Source organism: Heloderma suspectum, chromosome 3 (assembly GCF_057233095.1).
Source record: "Heloderma suspectum isolate Gila_16-S chromosome 3, 16-S_ref, whole genome shotgun sequence".
Classification (NCBI taxonomy): domain Eukaryota; kingdom Metazoa; phylum Chordata; class Lepidosauria; order Squamata; family Helodermatidae; genus Heloderma; species Heloderma suspectum.
Window position 1 is genome coordinate 289,159,101 of NC_139460.1, and position 14,871 is coordinate 289,173,971.

At 44.2% G+C, this 14,871-nt stretch overlaps 1 protein-coding gene across 3 annotated transcripts in view; it reads right to left on the reverse strand.

The window, feature by feature from the left end:
* Positions 1–14,871, reverse strand: part of LOC146351398 (phospholipid scramblase 2-like) — a 43,334-nt gene that overhangs the window by 11,976 nt on the left and 16,487 nt on the right. For 2 of the 3 annotated variants that reach the window (XR_014789591.1, XM_084847225.1), the window contains exons 3-6: positions 13,985–14,095; positions 10,469–10,608; positions 8,775–8,817; positions 6,574–6,800 (exon numbers count right to left, since the gene is read on the reverse strand). Coding sequence is in view for 2 of the 3 variants with exons in the window: in XM_084847225.1 (XP_084703351.1) it covers positions 6,574–6,800; positions 8,775–8,817; positions 10,469–10,608; positions 13,985–14,095 (521 nt within the window). In the remaining variant the exon portion in view is untranslated. The remainder of the gene's footprint in view (positions 1–6,573; positions 6,801–8,774; positions 8,818–10,468; positions 10,609–13,984; positions 14,096–14,871) is intronic. The other variant, XM_084847226.1, reaches the window with a different exon arrangement.

A 14,871-nucleotide genomic window follows, 5' to 3' on the forward strand; every position in this document is an offset into this window, starting at 1 on the left:
TTTAAAAATGGTGACTTCCTGCAATAAGATTCAGCGTGCATCCTCAGGACCTGGCGGTGGCAAGGGCAGTGGCGAAAGCAGCAGTGGCAGTGAAGGCGGCAGCAAGGAGAAGGCAGTGGAGGTGGGGGCGTTGGAGGAGATGGTGGCAGCGACGGAGGAGAAGGCAGTGGTGACAGAGGAGGAGAACGCGGCAAGGTAAGGAGCTGGGGATTGCGCGGGGGCATTGGGGAGGACCAGAAGCGGGGTTCGGCATCCAAATCCCACTTTGGGTTCAGGGCAGAGGTCAGGCTCCCCTGAATCAGCCCAAGCCGAATTGGGCCTGCCTCTGAAGCCACGAAGTGGCTTCCAAGTTGGATCGGGGGATCCCTGCACAGCCCTGATATTTATATTTTTGCAGGGCCAATACCTTGAACTACAATGTATAAGCTACCAATTGTGGATTGTCCTGTGGTCTAAAGTTAGGTGTCATGCCTACCTTGGACTCCGAGGAGGAGGAAGGAGAATGGCAGGCTCCAGACCCAGGGGAAGGAACTAGCACAGAAGGAGCTGGAGCCCCCTCACCCCTATAGAAGTTCCATGCCCAGCTGCAGCCTCCCCAGTGGATTCAGAGGGCAAAGTTCCACCAACCCCAGCAGAACAAAGGTGACTGCATGTAAAAGGACAACGTAGGGGGGCCTTTGTCCGTGTAAGACAGAGAAGCTCCCAGAGGCCAGAGTACTGGTTGCCAGCAGCTGCTTCAGGACACTGCAGTTAAAAGCAGGAAGCAGGCAGGGACAAAACTGATGGAGAACAATGTTGTTTTCACATGCCAGATCACGTCAGCCTCACCTCGACCCCTCACCTAGACCTCACATTGCTCATGTTCCCCTGTACTTTGGATTTGGGGCTGAAAAAGGGACTTCCCTTTACCACATCACCTTGGACTTGACTGAACTGGTAAAGCTTCCCGCTCTAGCCTCCTTTTGTCTTTCTCAGCCTTGGGCAGGTTTACGACCCTTTTATCAGCCAGTAATTTATTGCCACCAGCTGCACAGGTATCCACAGAAAGACTACTGAAGTGTCCATAATCTTGTGAAACCAGAGACACTTCAGGACTGGTCTACTGCAGAGCTGCAAGCAGGACCTCCATATTTTTGTTTGGACTCAAGACAGACTAATCGTTGATTCATTTGTATTGGGAAACTGTTGCATGTTTGGTATCATTTTAATTCTTACTAAAGATATGTTTGTTTAGTTATATCTTTGCAAGTTTTATTCTAATTAAGCCCCCTAGGAGCCACAGAAGTAGACAATATACTAGCAGCAGGTGCAGGAGCGGTGATGCTATAGTACAGCCTTGCCCAATCTGGTGCCCTGCAGACGTTTTAGACTTCCACCTCCCATCAGCCCCAGCTAGCTGGTTATTCCTAATATTCCTGGTTATTCCTTGCTGGGAGTTGCAGACCTGAAACATCTAGTGGTGGTTGGGGAAGGCTGCTATAGTGGTTCATGTATGGTTTTAAGAAAGGATTTGAAGGAGGAAGGGAGGTGGCTTCATGGATAAGTAAATGAGAGAAAGATATGTACCTGGAAGTCAACCAAACACCATTTACTCATATCAGGAGAAATGGGGAAGTCTGTTTAGTGTGTTCTGCACGTTGCCTAGATCATCTCAGTTCTCCACGTGGCCAAGGGCCTTTTACCTGATAAGATGGTCACTGCCGGAAGACTTAATAATTTGCTTTGGAATAAGTCACACTTAACCCATGGGTACCAAACTCCTGAACAGGGCTTTCACAAACTCTCTTCCAGACAGATGTATATAGGACTGGACTGTATGAGAATGAAAGGACCAATACTTTGAGGTTATTCTATTAGGGATACTCTAGCTCTGGATTTTCTGTACTGATTTGGAAGGCACCCTCCAACCCTATGATTCCCGGCCCTCTTCCCCCACCCTCAACAGAAATTCAGTACATTGAAACCATGTTGAAGACTATGGCTGTAATACTATACACACTTACCTGAGGGTAAGTCCCACTGAACTCAGTGAGATATGCACAGGCATTTGCTTTATTCGGTAGAGGAATTTCAAGGCACATACCCAGTATCATTTACCAAAGATGAGTTTATCCTCAAAACCATTAATTAGGCTGTCAAGTTTCATAGTCCTGGGTTTTCCTAGCTGTCCATTATGGATTTAAAGCATATGTATCCTGCCCTTCAGGTTTACTTGAACTCCAAGGGTGGCTCATAAAAATGACAAAAATCAATATAAAACATAGGTTTTATATGCAACCTGTATATAAAATTAATTATTAATTAATTTAATTAATCACTTATACCCAACCTTTTTGGATTGGTGGGCACATTTGAAATCTTGCGTGTGCTGTGGGCTCTCTCACAAAATGGGTGCCAAGGTGGGGGGACTTTCCCATTCATACACTAGCTACCCTGGTGGGCATGGCCAGTAACAAAACACTAATTTCCCAGAAGGCAAATTGGTGAGACTAAAAGAAAAGTAACTTGCCCAAGACCTTAGGAACAGTACGAGGCAGAGGTGGGGCTAGAGCTCCAAAACTCACACCCACCCTTTTGAACCCAAGTAAACAGGGCAGCATTTCATTCTGCATACCAGCCTTCCAGTTATTTTTTTTTAAAAATTAAGAAACCTTAAGAAATAAAATAAACATCAGGAGGGGGCAGGAAGCCTGTCAGGCTCCAAGAGAGGTGTCTGCAGGCACACTGGTGCCCACGGACAGCATGATGGAGACCCCAGTACAAAATTAACATAGCAGAAACAATTCAGTGTAAGATATGAACATTTATCAGTCAAAACTAACTTGATAGCACTCTTCAAGTACTTGAAAGGTTGATAGCACTCTTCAAGTACTTGAAAGGCTGTCACAGAGAAGAAGGCCAGGATCTCTTCTCGATCATCCCAGAGTGCAGGACACGGAATAATGGGCTCAAGTTACAGGAAGCCAGATTCCAGCTGAACATCAAGAAAAACTTCCTGACTGTAAGAGCAATACGACAATGGAACCAATGACCTGGGGAGGTGGTGGGCTCTCCCACGCTGGAGGCATTCAAGACGAGGCTGGACAGCCATCTGTCAGGGATGCTCTGACTTGGATTCCTGCAGTGAGCGGGGGTTTGGACTCGATGGCCTTGTAGGCCCCTTCCAGCCCTACTATACTATTCTATGATTCTATGAACTTAGTTAACATGCTGGAAGACCTAGACAAATAAAAGTGTCTTTGCATGACTATTGGTTTGGTGCCCAGCAAATCTACCTAGAAAGGACATTCAGAAATAAACCAATTCTACTCTGAAAGGACATTCAGAGCAGCCTTCCCCAACCTGGTGCCCTCCAGATGTGTTGGACTACAACTCCCAGCATCTCCCAGCCAGCATGTGTAATCCAACACACCTGGAGGGCATCAGGTTAAGGAAGGCTGATTCAAAACAAGAAGTTGGTTAAACATGGATCGGAGTAAACCAGCTTGTTTGACATGCTAGAAAACCTGATCAAATGAAAAAGGTCCTCTTCCAGCATTGGTTTGGTGCCCAGCAAATCTATCTAGACAGGACATTTTACATAGGGGGGCCTAGGCTGAAAAGGCCCACTGTCCAGTCACCTCCTGCCTCCCTTCAGAAGATAAGAGGACTTAGAAGAGAGCCTTGGATAAGGATAGAAACATTCAGGCAGATTTATAGACAGTGATCGTTTAGATCATGATAGATCACAATACCTGACAGAGTGCCTCTCCCAACATGAACCTACCCGTATACTACACTCAACATCTAAGGCCCTCATCCTGCTGCCTACACTGAGGGAAGCTTGGAAGATGGCGACAAGGGAGAGGGCCTTTTTGGTGGTGGCCCCCAAATTATGGAATGATCTCCCCAACAAGGCCTGCCTGGTGCCAACATTGTTATCTTTTCAGCACCAGGTTAAGACCTTTCTCTTCTCCCAGGCATTTGGCAGTATTTGATAAGTGTTTAATTGATCCTGGAAAGTCTTATGCTTATGGTTGTTTGTTTTTGAGATTGTTTGTTTGAAGTTGTTTTAGATATACAGTCAGGGCCAGAAATATTGGAACAAGGACAACTGTTTAGGCAGTTGGCCTCTGTACACCACCACATTGAAGTCGAAACGAAACACACCCAAATGGGAGCGAAGTCAGGACTGTCAGCTGTAATTCAAGGGGTGTGACAAAAGTGGGGCACTTACCATTCAGGAAGGACAGCCAGTGGCATACACGCACCCCCATCATTGGTGGCTCATAAGTAATGGAACAAACCAACATCATTTCAAACTTAAGGATCGCCTTTAATACCTGGATGAAAATTCTTTGTAGTCAATGACTGCCTGAAGTCTGGAACCCATGAACATGACCAAATGCTGAGTTTCCTCCCTCAATATGCTTTGCCAGGCCTTTACTGCAGCTGCCTTCAGCTGCTGCTTATTTGTGGGTCTTTCTGCCTTCAGTCTTGTCTTCAGTGAGTGAAAAGCATGCTCTATTGGGTTGAGATCAGGTGACTGACTTGGCCATTGAAGAACATCCCACTTCTTTGCCTGGAGAAACTCTTGGGTAGCTTTTGCTGTATGTTTTGGGTCATTATCTATCTGCAATATGAAGTGGCGTCCTATCAGTTTGGCAGCATGCTGAATCTGAGCAGGAAGTATAGCCCTATACCCTTCAGAATTCATCCTGCTGCTTTTATCAGCAGGCAGGTCATCATCATAAACTGCAGTGACCCAGTTCCATTGGCAGCTATATATGCCCATGCCATAACACTGCCTCCACCATGTTTGACAGATGATGTGGTATGCTTTGGATCATGAGCTGTTCCTTTCCTTCTCTATACTTTTCTCTTCCCATCATTCTGGTACAAGTTCATCTTGGTTTCATCCATCCAAAGAATCTTATTCCAGAACTGGGCAGGCTTTTTTAGGTGTTTGCTGGCAAAGGCTAATCTGGCCTGTCTGTTCTTGAGCGTTATCAGTGGTTTGCACCTTGTAGTGAAGCCTCTGTATTTACATTCATAAAGCTGTCTCTTGACTGTAGATGTTGACAATGACATGCCTACCTCTGCAAGAGCATTCTTGACCTGGCTAGATGTTGTGAATGGGTTCCTCTGCACCATGAGCAGAATTCTGCTGTCATCCACTTTAGTTGTCTTTCAGGCCTTTTGCTGTTGCTGAGCTTGCCAGTTAATTCCTTCTTTTTCAGGATGTTCCAAACTGTTGTATTGGCCACTCCAACTGTTTTTGTGATCTCTCTGATGGGTTTATGTTGTTTCCTCAGCCTAATGATGGCCTCCTTCACTCACTTGGACAACTCTTTGGACCTCATGTTGGGAGTTCCAGTGAACAGCTACCAAATGCAAATGTAACACTCAAAACCAGCTCCAGGCCTTTCATCTGCTTGATTAGTCATGGGGTACCCAGGAAACAGGCCACACCTGGCCATGCAGCTGCTTGTCAGCCATTCGTTCCAGTACTTATGAGCCACCAATGATGGGTTTGGGTGTATGCCACCGGCTGTACTTCCTGAATGGTTAGTGCCCCACTTTTGTCAAACCCCTTGAATTACAGGTGACAGTCCTGACTTTACTCCCATTTGGGTGTGTTTCGTTTCGACTTCAATGTGGTGGTGTACAGAGGCCAACTACCAAAACTGTTATCCTTGTTCCAATATTTCTGGCCCTGACTGTACCTAAATGGTTTAGGGCCCATGTACCTTAAGCAAAGTGTTCTCCCTACAACCTGCCTGTTCATTAAGATCATTGGATGAAGCCCTTCTCTGAGTGCCCTTGGTAACAGAAGTACATTATAAAGGTATGAAGGACAGAGCCTTTTCTGTGGTGGCACCCCAACTTGGAATGTACTCATGTGGGAGATTTGACTGGCATCAACACTGTTCTCTTTTAGACACTAGGTCCATTTCTACGTGAGGCATTTATTGTGCACTCATGATTGGCCATTCATGGAAGTTTGCAGGTCTATTACAAGACGTTGTCAACCTCCAGGATGACTCCTGCTCCTTCCCCAAATAATTGAGCCATTAAAAAACAAAGACCCCCCCCCCCAGAAATAAGCTGGAAGTAAAAAAAAGAAAAAAGAGGGGTTTTGGCAGGTATTAGATGGCACAGTTCCATTACAAACAATGGGAAGCCCAATACAGCCACTGGGAAATGGCATTTTCATGTCTGAAAATACAAGGGTCTGCCCTGTAAAAGAGCACACCCTCATGACACCAAGGGAACGGAAGCAAAATGCTCCAGTAAGGCTGCAGAATAAGGCTCCGGTAAGGCTCCTTTAATGCAGAGACACCCTAGGTGGCCACAGAACAAAAAGATCCTACCCCATCTGTAACATTTAATAACTCGCAGGAGTCCCCACAGTTAAAATTCTGAAGTGATGGAAACCATATGAGCAAAAATGCAAAGAAACCCTGAGGACCAAACACACTTCTATGAAATTACATAGGAAGGGATCCCCAATAGCCATCATCTTGATAGTTAGGAAAACTTATCTAAGAAAATCAATCAAAAGATGGGCTCAAAGAGAGACAAGTTGTTTACCTCTTGCAAGCAGCAAATACAAGGGCAGCAGCAAATGGAGCAATGGAAAGGTCTTGCCAGCTGTATGATGGGTTGGTTTGTACTGTCAAAGAGCTTAATGGTGAATGACCGCAATGCCCCATACATATTCAGGGTATAATCATCATTTTCCTCGGCTGCAAAGTAAATCCACTGCCCCAGAGAGTTTTTGACCTCATATCTGTTGCAAGTTTCATAGCCACTTATCACTGAAAAGGAAGCAAGATCAATACAGCTGTTGAGTTGATCCACGTGCTTGCCATGAATGTCAATGAAAATTATCAGGACCACCAACTTCTGTCTCTAATCTGCAGCCATAAAACATTTAAGAACACTCAGCCTTATCTACTGATCTTGTGAAATTGTAGCTAATAATTCATGTACTATGAACACATTTACAGCATTATTATCTACATCTCCAAGCACGGGCATCCACAGGAAGGGGCAAGGGGGTCATTTGACACTCCCCCGCCCAGCAAGCCATAATTCCTAGATTCCCAGCTTCCTTCCTTTCCTTTTCTTTTTTAAAAGCAAGCCTCTAGCCCTTGTAGAACTTGAGATATCAGGCAAAATGCATGGCCACTGTTCTGCCCATCAGCCTTGTAAGCAAAAATAGTGTGCTCCTGCCTTTCAGGGTTTTTAGCTAATGAACTGAATCATAGCAATGTTTGACACATCACTGCCTGGGTTTCTAGTTCTTTTAAGAATTCCTGGTTCTTTTAAAACCTTTGGGGTGGGGGTGGGGGTTTCCTTGTGGGAAGTGATTTCTGTCTCAAGGAATCCATTCAGAAATCCAGGATTTTAGTGTACTTAGATTGGACAGTAATGTGTCTACCAAAAAGAAAGAAAAGAAAAAGAGCAAAGATCTTTCCTTTTTCTGAGTTTGTAAACATTTAAAAACACCCTTACAATGCATGCAGATAAAGTGCATCATTGTTATAGCTACATTACAGGAGTCAGGGGTGTGGCTGAGAGAGTGTGGGTTATGCCAGCCCTGCAAAGTAAACCAGTGTTGTTATTCGTACTATTCCCATTTTACTGGGGGTAGAGCACTATATGGCAACTTTGGAGTGTAGTCCAGTGTTATTATCCAGTCTCCTGTGTTGGTTATTTTAGGTAAATGCAGTGGGGGGCAGGACTGTGAAGTTGATTCAGCAGTTTAATTTATTAAGACCTAGAGGGGGATGTTGGGATGTATATATGCATGTGTATACAGCTTTAAGGGAATGTGCACATTTTAGTTACTGCAGGAGGCCTGGGTGAGGCCTCTTCCTCTCTCTTTTAGTGCAGACCTTGGAGCCGGGAGAGTGTGCCATGCAGCACCTCAGAAGCTGTATTTTCTCATGTATTGTAGTAACAAAGAATGTGGTTATGAAGGTACCAAGGACCATTACAGGGTGAAAGGAGCCAGGGAAAGAATTGAGGGTTTAAGCTGTAGGTGGACAGACATTGTCTGGACACAAGGTCTACCTACTGGGAAACAACAGAAGTAGTCATGGTATACACATTTCTCAAAGTAGTCCTGGTATCCAGGACTTGTCACTGCCCAATAGGGACGTTGGAGGATTTCATTTGGGGGCTGAAGCGCGGTGGATTTTTTTCCAGTTCAGCCCCATGGATTTCATTCTGCTTCCTTTTGCTGGCACTGACTCATGCTGTAGCAATTCAAACCCAGTACACAAATTTTTGTTGTTTAAATGGCAGCAATTTGCACACTTTCCCCCCAGGTTCCACCATTTGCCCAATTTGCATATTTTTTATTTTTTACTGCGAGTCTTGAAATTTGTGCGAATATTGTCATTTTTTAAAAATGTTATTGCTGCTCTTGCGCAATTGCGCAGCAACACAAGTCCGCCAGTGTCCGCTATATAGCCTGGCAGGTTTGGTCCCCTCTTGTCAATATCCTTGTCAGTTTCATCCTCTCCACATTACTTCCTTTAGTCCACTAGAACCATAATCTATTCTTGTCAAACAACTTGTCAATCCACCCGCCCCCCCCCCCCCCGCTGGCCTTGACACTTCCTGAGTGAAAAGTGTTTGACAAGACACCGTGCAGTTTTGTGAAAGTATATACTAGTAGCTCCACTCATAAAGACACCCAAAGTTTTACAAAGCAGATGCACAAACATTTGGAATTCTCTGAATGCCCAATAATATTCCAAGTAAGGTAGGAAGATACATACTTTCCAAAAGCTCAATCTGCTGTTGAACTGCTATCTGATCAATCTGTTAGAACAGTAAAAAATCAAATAGAGATGTTAAAATGCAGATGTTGAAATAAATATATAAATAAATACAGATGTTGAAAATGAAATTAATTACAAAAACATTACATCCATGTAATTATTAAATGTTCTGTGGCTCAGTACATTCTCACAATGTATATGAAATGGACTGCTCTAATCTTTATTCTGTATTGTATATGAATTTCACATTCATATGCCATTGCCATAAAAAGACATAATTCAGGCTAAAACAATATTTGCCATTAAGGAAAGCAATTATAAGTTCACATTTTACCTTTTCTTCCAATAAAAAGAAAGAAAAGGATATCAGCATGTCAAATATCTTAATGTACTACTATCTGCATTAATTAAATAATATAATCAAGAATTATATTATTGATTATATTATTTAATATCCTATTCCTCTATTTAGTCACTCTTAAACGCAAGCAACAAAGCAATATGCATGCATGTTGTTGTTGTTGTTGTTCAGTCGTTAAGTCGTGTCCGACTCTTCGTGACCCCATGGACAATAGCACGCCAGGCCTTCCTGTCCTCCGCTCTCCCCCGGAGCGTGCTCAAGTCCATATTAATTGCATCGGTGATGCTATCCAGCCATCTCATCCTCTGCCGTCCCCTTCTCCTTTTGCCTTCAATCTTTCCCAGCATCAGGGTCTTTTCCAGGGAGTTTTCTCTTCGCATTAGGTGGCCAAAATATTTGAGCTTCAGCTTCAGTATCTGTCCTTCCAATGAGCAGGCAGGGTTGATTTCCTTTAGGATGGACTGATTTGACCTCCTTGCAGTCCAGGGGACTCATAAGAGTCTTCTCCAGCACCACAGTTCAAAAGCATCGATTCTTTGGTGCTCAGCCTTCCTTATAGTCCAGCTCTCACAGCCATACATTACTACTGGGAAAACCATAGCTTTGATTATATGAACCTTTGTCGGCAAGGTGATGTCTCTGCTTCTTACTATGCTGTCTAGGTTTGCCATAGCTTTCCTCCCAAGGAGCAAGCGTCTTTTAATTTCATGGCTACAGTCACCGTCTGTGGTGACCTTGGAGCCCAAGAAAATAAAATCTGTCACTGCTTCCATTTCTTCCCCTTCTATATGCCAGGACGTGATGGGGCCATATGCCATGATCTTAGTTTTTTGAAGAGAATAAAATATTCATGTATGGGGGTTTTCTCTGAAGTTACAATTGTAGCCACCATATATGCTACTGAAGAGGCAAATCTTAAACTGAAGAGTAGATTGACTCTTCAGCATATGGCAATCTCTGAAGCCACATTGAGAAGGAGATAGATAAATGTTGGAGAACACCTGAAGGTGCCGGGGGACATCAACCAGAGCAGGGGTAGACAACCTGTGGCTATTCAGATGCTTTGGCCTACAACTCCCATGAGCCCTAGTGAGCAGAGCTAATGGTGAGGGATCATGGGAGTTGCAAGCCAAATCATCTGGAAGGCCACAAGTTGCCCACCATGAACTAGAGTGAAACTGCAATCCTATACATACTTGCCTGGGAGTAAGTCCCACTGAAAGCAATGGGGCTTACTTCTGAAGAGACAGGTATAGGATTGCACTGAATGTTACTTCTACACTTCCTTATTTATCAGGTAAAAGGAAAACATGGAAATAACAGGGAGTACCTGGCTTAAATATTCTAATCCAGGAGGGCATTTGGGAATTGCAGGTGGCGCTGGCATCCAAATGACAGGAGGAGCTGCAGCAGGTGCAGTCTGAAGTGGGACAGCTCCATAAGCTGCCGGATGACTTAAGAAAGGTTGTGCTGGAGGGTTGCAAATGAACAAAAAAAATGGAACAAATGTGAGGAAACAATTCTAGTCTAGAATGAAAAGTAGTTAACAAGGAAGTAACGACTGAGCATAGTTAGCTGAGACTTTTATGAGATGTGTTTCACAGCTTCTGTTCAACAGTTCATTATGCATTTCTGCCCTGTCACTCCAGTGTAGACTTCAGATAAGGAAATACTGTATACTGTACTGCTACTGCACAGGACAACTATTTTCCACACTGCAAGTACATAGGTAGAGGCTGATAAGCACACTTTTCTGCATGGAGGAGAACGACAATGCATAATAAAGAACAATGGTATAGTGCTTTCATATGTTCAAAGCACTTCACATTATTCACTGTCTGACTGTAATCCTTACAACAACCCTGTCAGGTAAGTCAGCATTATTATCTCACATACTGCAGATGAGAGCACTGAGGATGAAAGAGAGGTTTGCCTAAGGCCACCTCCTGAGTTCGTGCAAAGGCGTGGTTCAAACCAGGGACTTCCTGGCTCGTAATTCAGGACACAATCCTACGCATGTCGAGACAGAAAAAAGTCCTACAATTCTCAGCATGCCCCAGCCACCCATGCTGGCTGGGACACGCTGGGAGTTGCAGGACTTTTTTCTGTCTCAATATGCATAGGATTGCGCCCTCAATCTCTTAACCATTACACTTCATTAGCTTTCTAATGTATGAAATGGTAGTCGCTGGTGTACAGTTGTAGAGAATGAGAAATTAATGAAGACGCATGAGCAGAGCACCAATGCCTAAGGGGTCTGCCAGGAATCCAGGCTCAATCACATTCCTTAGCTTGCCTGCCTTTACTCTACACCAGCCTGTCCCAACCTGGTACCCTCCAAATGTGTGGGGCTGCAAACCCCAACATTCCCAGCCAGTACGGAGGCAGCAGACTGGAGGGCACCAGGTTAGGGCAGGCTGCTCTACATCTGTAGTTGTGCCAAACCACTCTTTCCTAGTTTTACACACTGTTAACGGCCATGGATTTTTGTTTACCTCTCTGTGCACTTACTTTAACTAAGCCAACATGGTGCAGCGGGTATACTGCTAGACGTGGATGTGGGATATCAATGTTCACATCTCTGCTCAGCTACATCTTTAAAGTAACATCGAGTTTGCGCCTGATTGGCAGCTTTGAGCAAGTCACCACTGTTCAGCCTGATCTATTTGCAGGGATGTTGCATGGCTAAAATGTTGCTTTGAATGCCTTGAAGGGATGGCTGATAAAATGTAATAAAATACAATGACACCAGCATATGGAGAGGACTGGGCTTCTCTGCATATGTTTGCACATATGTATGTGTGTCTGTCCTGCTATTATTCAGAAATGGATGGAGAAGCCAATAGTCGAGTGATCATGGGTTAAAGGAGAGCCCTTATCAAAATGAGAAGGGGAGTGCTAAAAGAAAGCATCTCCATCTAGCCTGCCAGAGAATCCATCTTGCTGTCCATTAGGTGCAATCCTGTGCATGTTAAAAGAAAAAAAAAATCCTACAACTCCCAGTACTTCCCAGTACTACTTCTTCCAGGGAGTCCCCATTTTTAAAATAGCAACTTCCTGGAACTTCCAGAAGGTCACCATTTTAAAAATGGGGACTCCCTGGAAGAAGACCAGTTGCCACGCGTCCAGGCCTCAGGAGATGGTGGTAGCAGCGAAGACAGCAACAGCGGCAGAGGCGGCAAAGGCAGCGACAGAGAAGGCGGCGGCGGAGAAGGTAAGGACCTGGAGGTGCGGGGGGGGGGGGGCTGGGCTGGGGGCCGAAACTCCAAAGCTCACCAAGTGCTTTGGTGAGCCCCCAACCTGCTCCGGGTCGCTTCGTGCCTCCTCCACTTCGCCTCAGAAGGGGCACAAAGTGACCTGAAGCAGCCTGCTTCAACTCGGGGTTCTGGCCTCTGGCCGAAGCAGTGCACAGCCCTATTGTAAACAGTAAAAGTAAAGCACTCATGTGCTTTAGCAGATAAGGTAATATTAGAAATATTGCAAATAACTGCAAATTTAATGAAGCATTTCATAGTGTCTACGTTAAATTTGAAGTGTTCATAAAACAAAAACAAAACCAGAGGGTACATTAGAGCAAATAAATATTTCTCATAAAAAGCATCCACAGACAACAAGCGACTGAAAGATCCATTAGAGGGCGCACATAAAATATTACTGTTCAGACAAGGACTTAAGGGGTAAATACTGGCTGGACTCTGTTATGCACGGTATTATTATTTTTTTTAAAAAAAAATCTTCTTGTATTAGAAACATTGGTAGCATTTGCACAAAATGCTGTGAATTCTGGCTTATCAGAAACAAGACAGATGCAGCACATGCTGCCTGATTGCTCTGGCTTGACTCCTCCTGCAAGCAGAGTGGCTTAGGTAAGTGAAAACCTAGCATGGCAAAAAAAAAGTTTAGGATTATGTCTGAAACTGGACCCTGGCTTGTCACTCCTCTAACAAGCCTGGTCTATAAGCCAAGGGATGGCTTGAGGAAAGACAAGCCAAGAGTCCAGGTTTGGATTTAATGTTAAGCTTTTCTGCCCTGTTAAGTTTCTAATTAATTTAGCCCAGGCATGAAGAACGTACAGCCAACGGGGGTTCTCCATCTGGCTCTTGCTCCTCCCTCTCTTCCCAGGCAAAGTGTCTGATCTCCAGTCAGCAGCTGATCAGAGATAAGGCCGTTTCCCTATTCAGCACTGAGGAATGGCGCCTTGCTCAGAGCAGAGGAGGGAAAATCCCTCCCTCTCAACCAATCTGCATCAGCTGAGGAGGAGGCTGAGAAGGGGTGTGTGTGTGTGTCTGTGTGTGTATGCAATGTTGTGTGTGTGTATGAATGGTGCAAATGCTGTGTGAGATGCTATGTGTGTATCTGAGTGAAAGGTGTGAGAGAGAGAGAGTGGGGTGGCAATGCCCACTGCTAGCATAAGGCTCTTGGGATGTTCTCCAGGCAGCAATCTGGCCCTTGGACCAAGAAAGGTTCCCCACCCCTGCTTTATCCACTCCCTCTTGTAGGAGGAGCCAGGTGGGAGTGATCAGGCAGCATGCTCTAGCACACTGCTCATTACTTACAAACCAGAATTCTCAGCAATGCTGGTTCAGCATTTTCCACAAACGTGGATACTGCCTCATTGCTGGCAGATGTGTTGGAGGCCAGCAAGAGGCACCAAGGTGGTGCCCTCTCCAGTTTCAACTTAAAACTAGTTCAGAATATAATCTCACATCATTTTGTTATAATACCATTTGCTCCTGAAAGGAGAAGACTGCAGCTGCAATATTTCCTGCAAAAAAAAAAAATCAGGTAAAAGATCTGTTCTGGTAATGGAGGCACTCTCCTCATTTCAGATGCCCCAACTGCCTACCTGGATAAGCTACTCTAGGTGCCTGCTGAGGAAATCCATATTGGGGTTGGACACCTGGGTAACCGGGGCCTGGATACACCGGAGGTGGTGGCATAGGTGCAGAAACATTTTCTGGAAGAATGGGAAAATGTTTAGGCTTATCTTGTCTTATTCTTTTCCCATGCCCCCATGAGAGCAAATTACAAATTAAAAGTCTGATAATGAAAATAACAATGTTAAATCTTTCCATGCATTTACATAGAAGGCTGAAAATATCAACAACAAACACATTAATTTATGGGAATTAAAATTGTATTGTTAAACAGTATAGAGAATTTTGACATCTGAATTTCAGTCTATTCAAAAGTGCGTATTCATTGGAACACTGTATATTAGGTTTATATCTGTAAGTTTATAAAGTGTTCATTTGATTTTGAAATTTTCAGGCTAGTAGTAAACTCTTGATATAGCTTATTCCTTTTGTTAAGATATTTCTAGTTCTAAAACCTGCACATTCAAAACATATGAAGATGTTGGATTTTAAAACTAGATGTTCTTGTACTTGTATCAGATATGCTTGCTTGATTAATTGTTTATCATTTTCAACTGTAACAGTGTTACAGTTTCCTAGAGTGGAAACACTTGGGTGGCCACTCTGGCTGCATTTGGATGTAACACTAAACCATGATTTAGTGCTACGTGAACAATTGGAAGAACTCAACAGTTCTGAGTGTAGTGTAGTGTAGTGTAGTGTAGTGTAGTTTAGCATAGCATAGCATAGCATAGCATAGAATCATAGGGTTGGAAAGGGCCTACAAGACCATCAAGTCCAACCTCCTGCTCAGTGCAGGAAGCCTGATTCCCAGGCAGTTCCCCATCCAAGTACTAACCAGGGCTGACACTGCCTA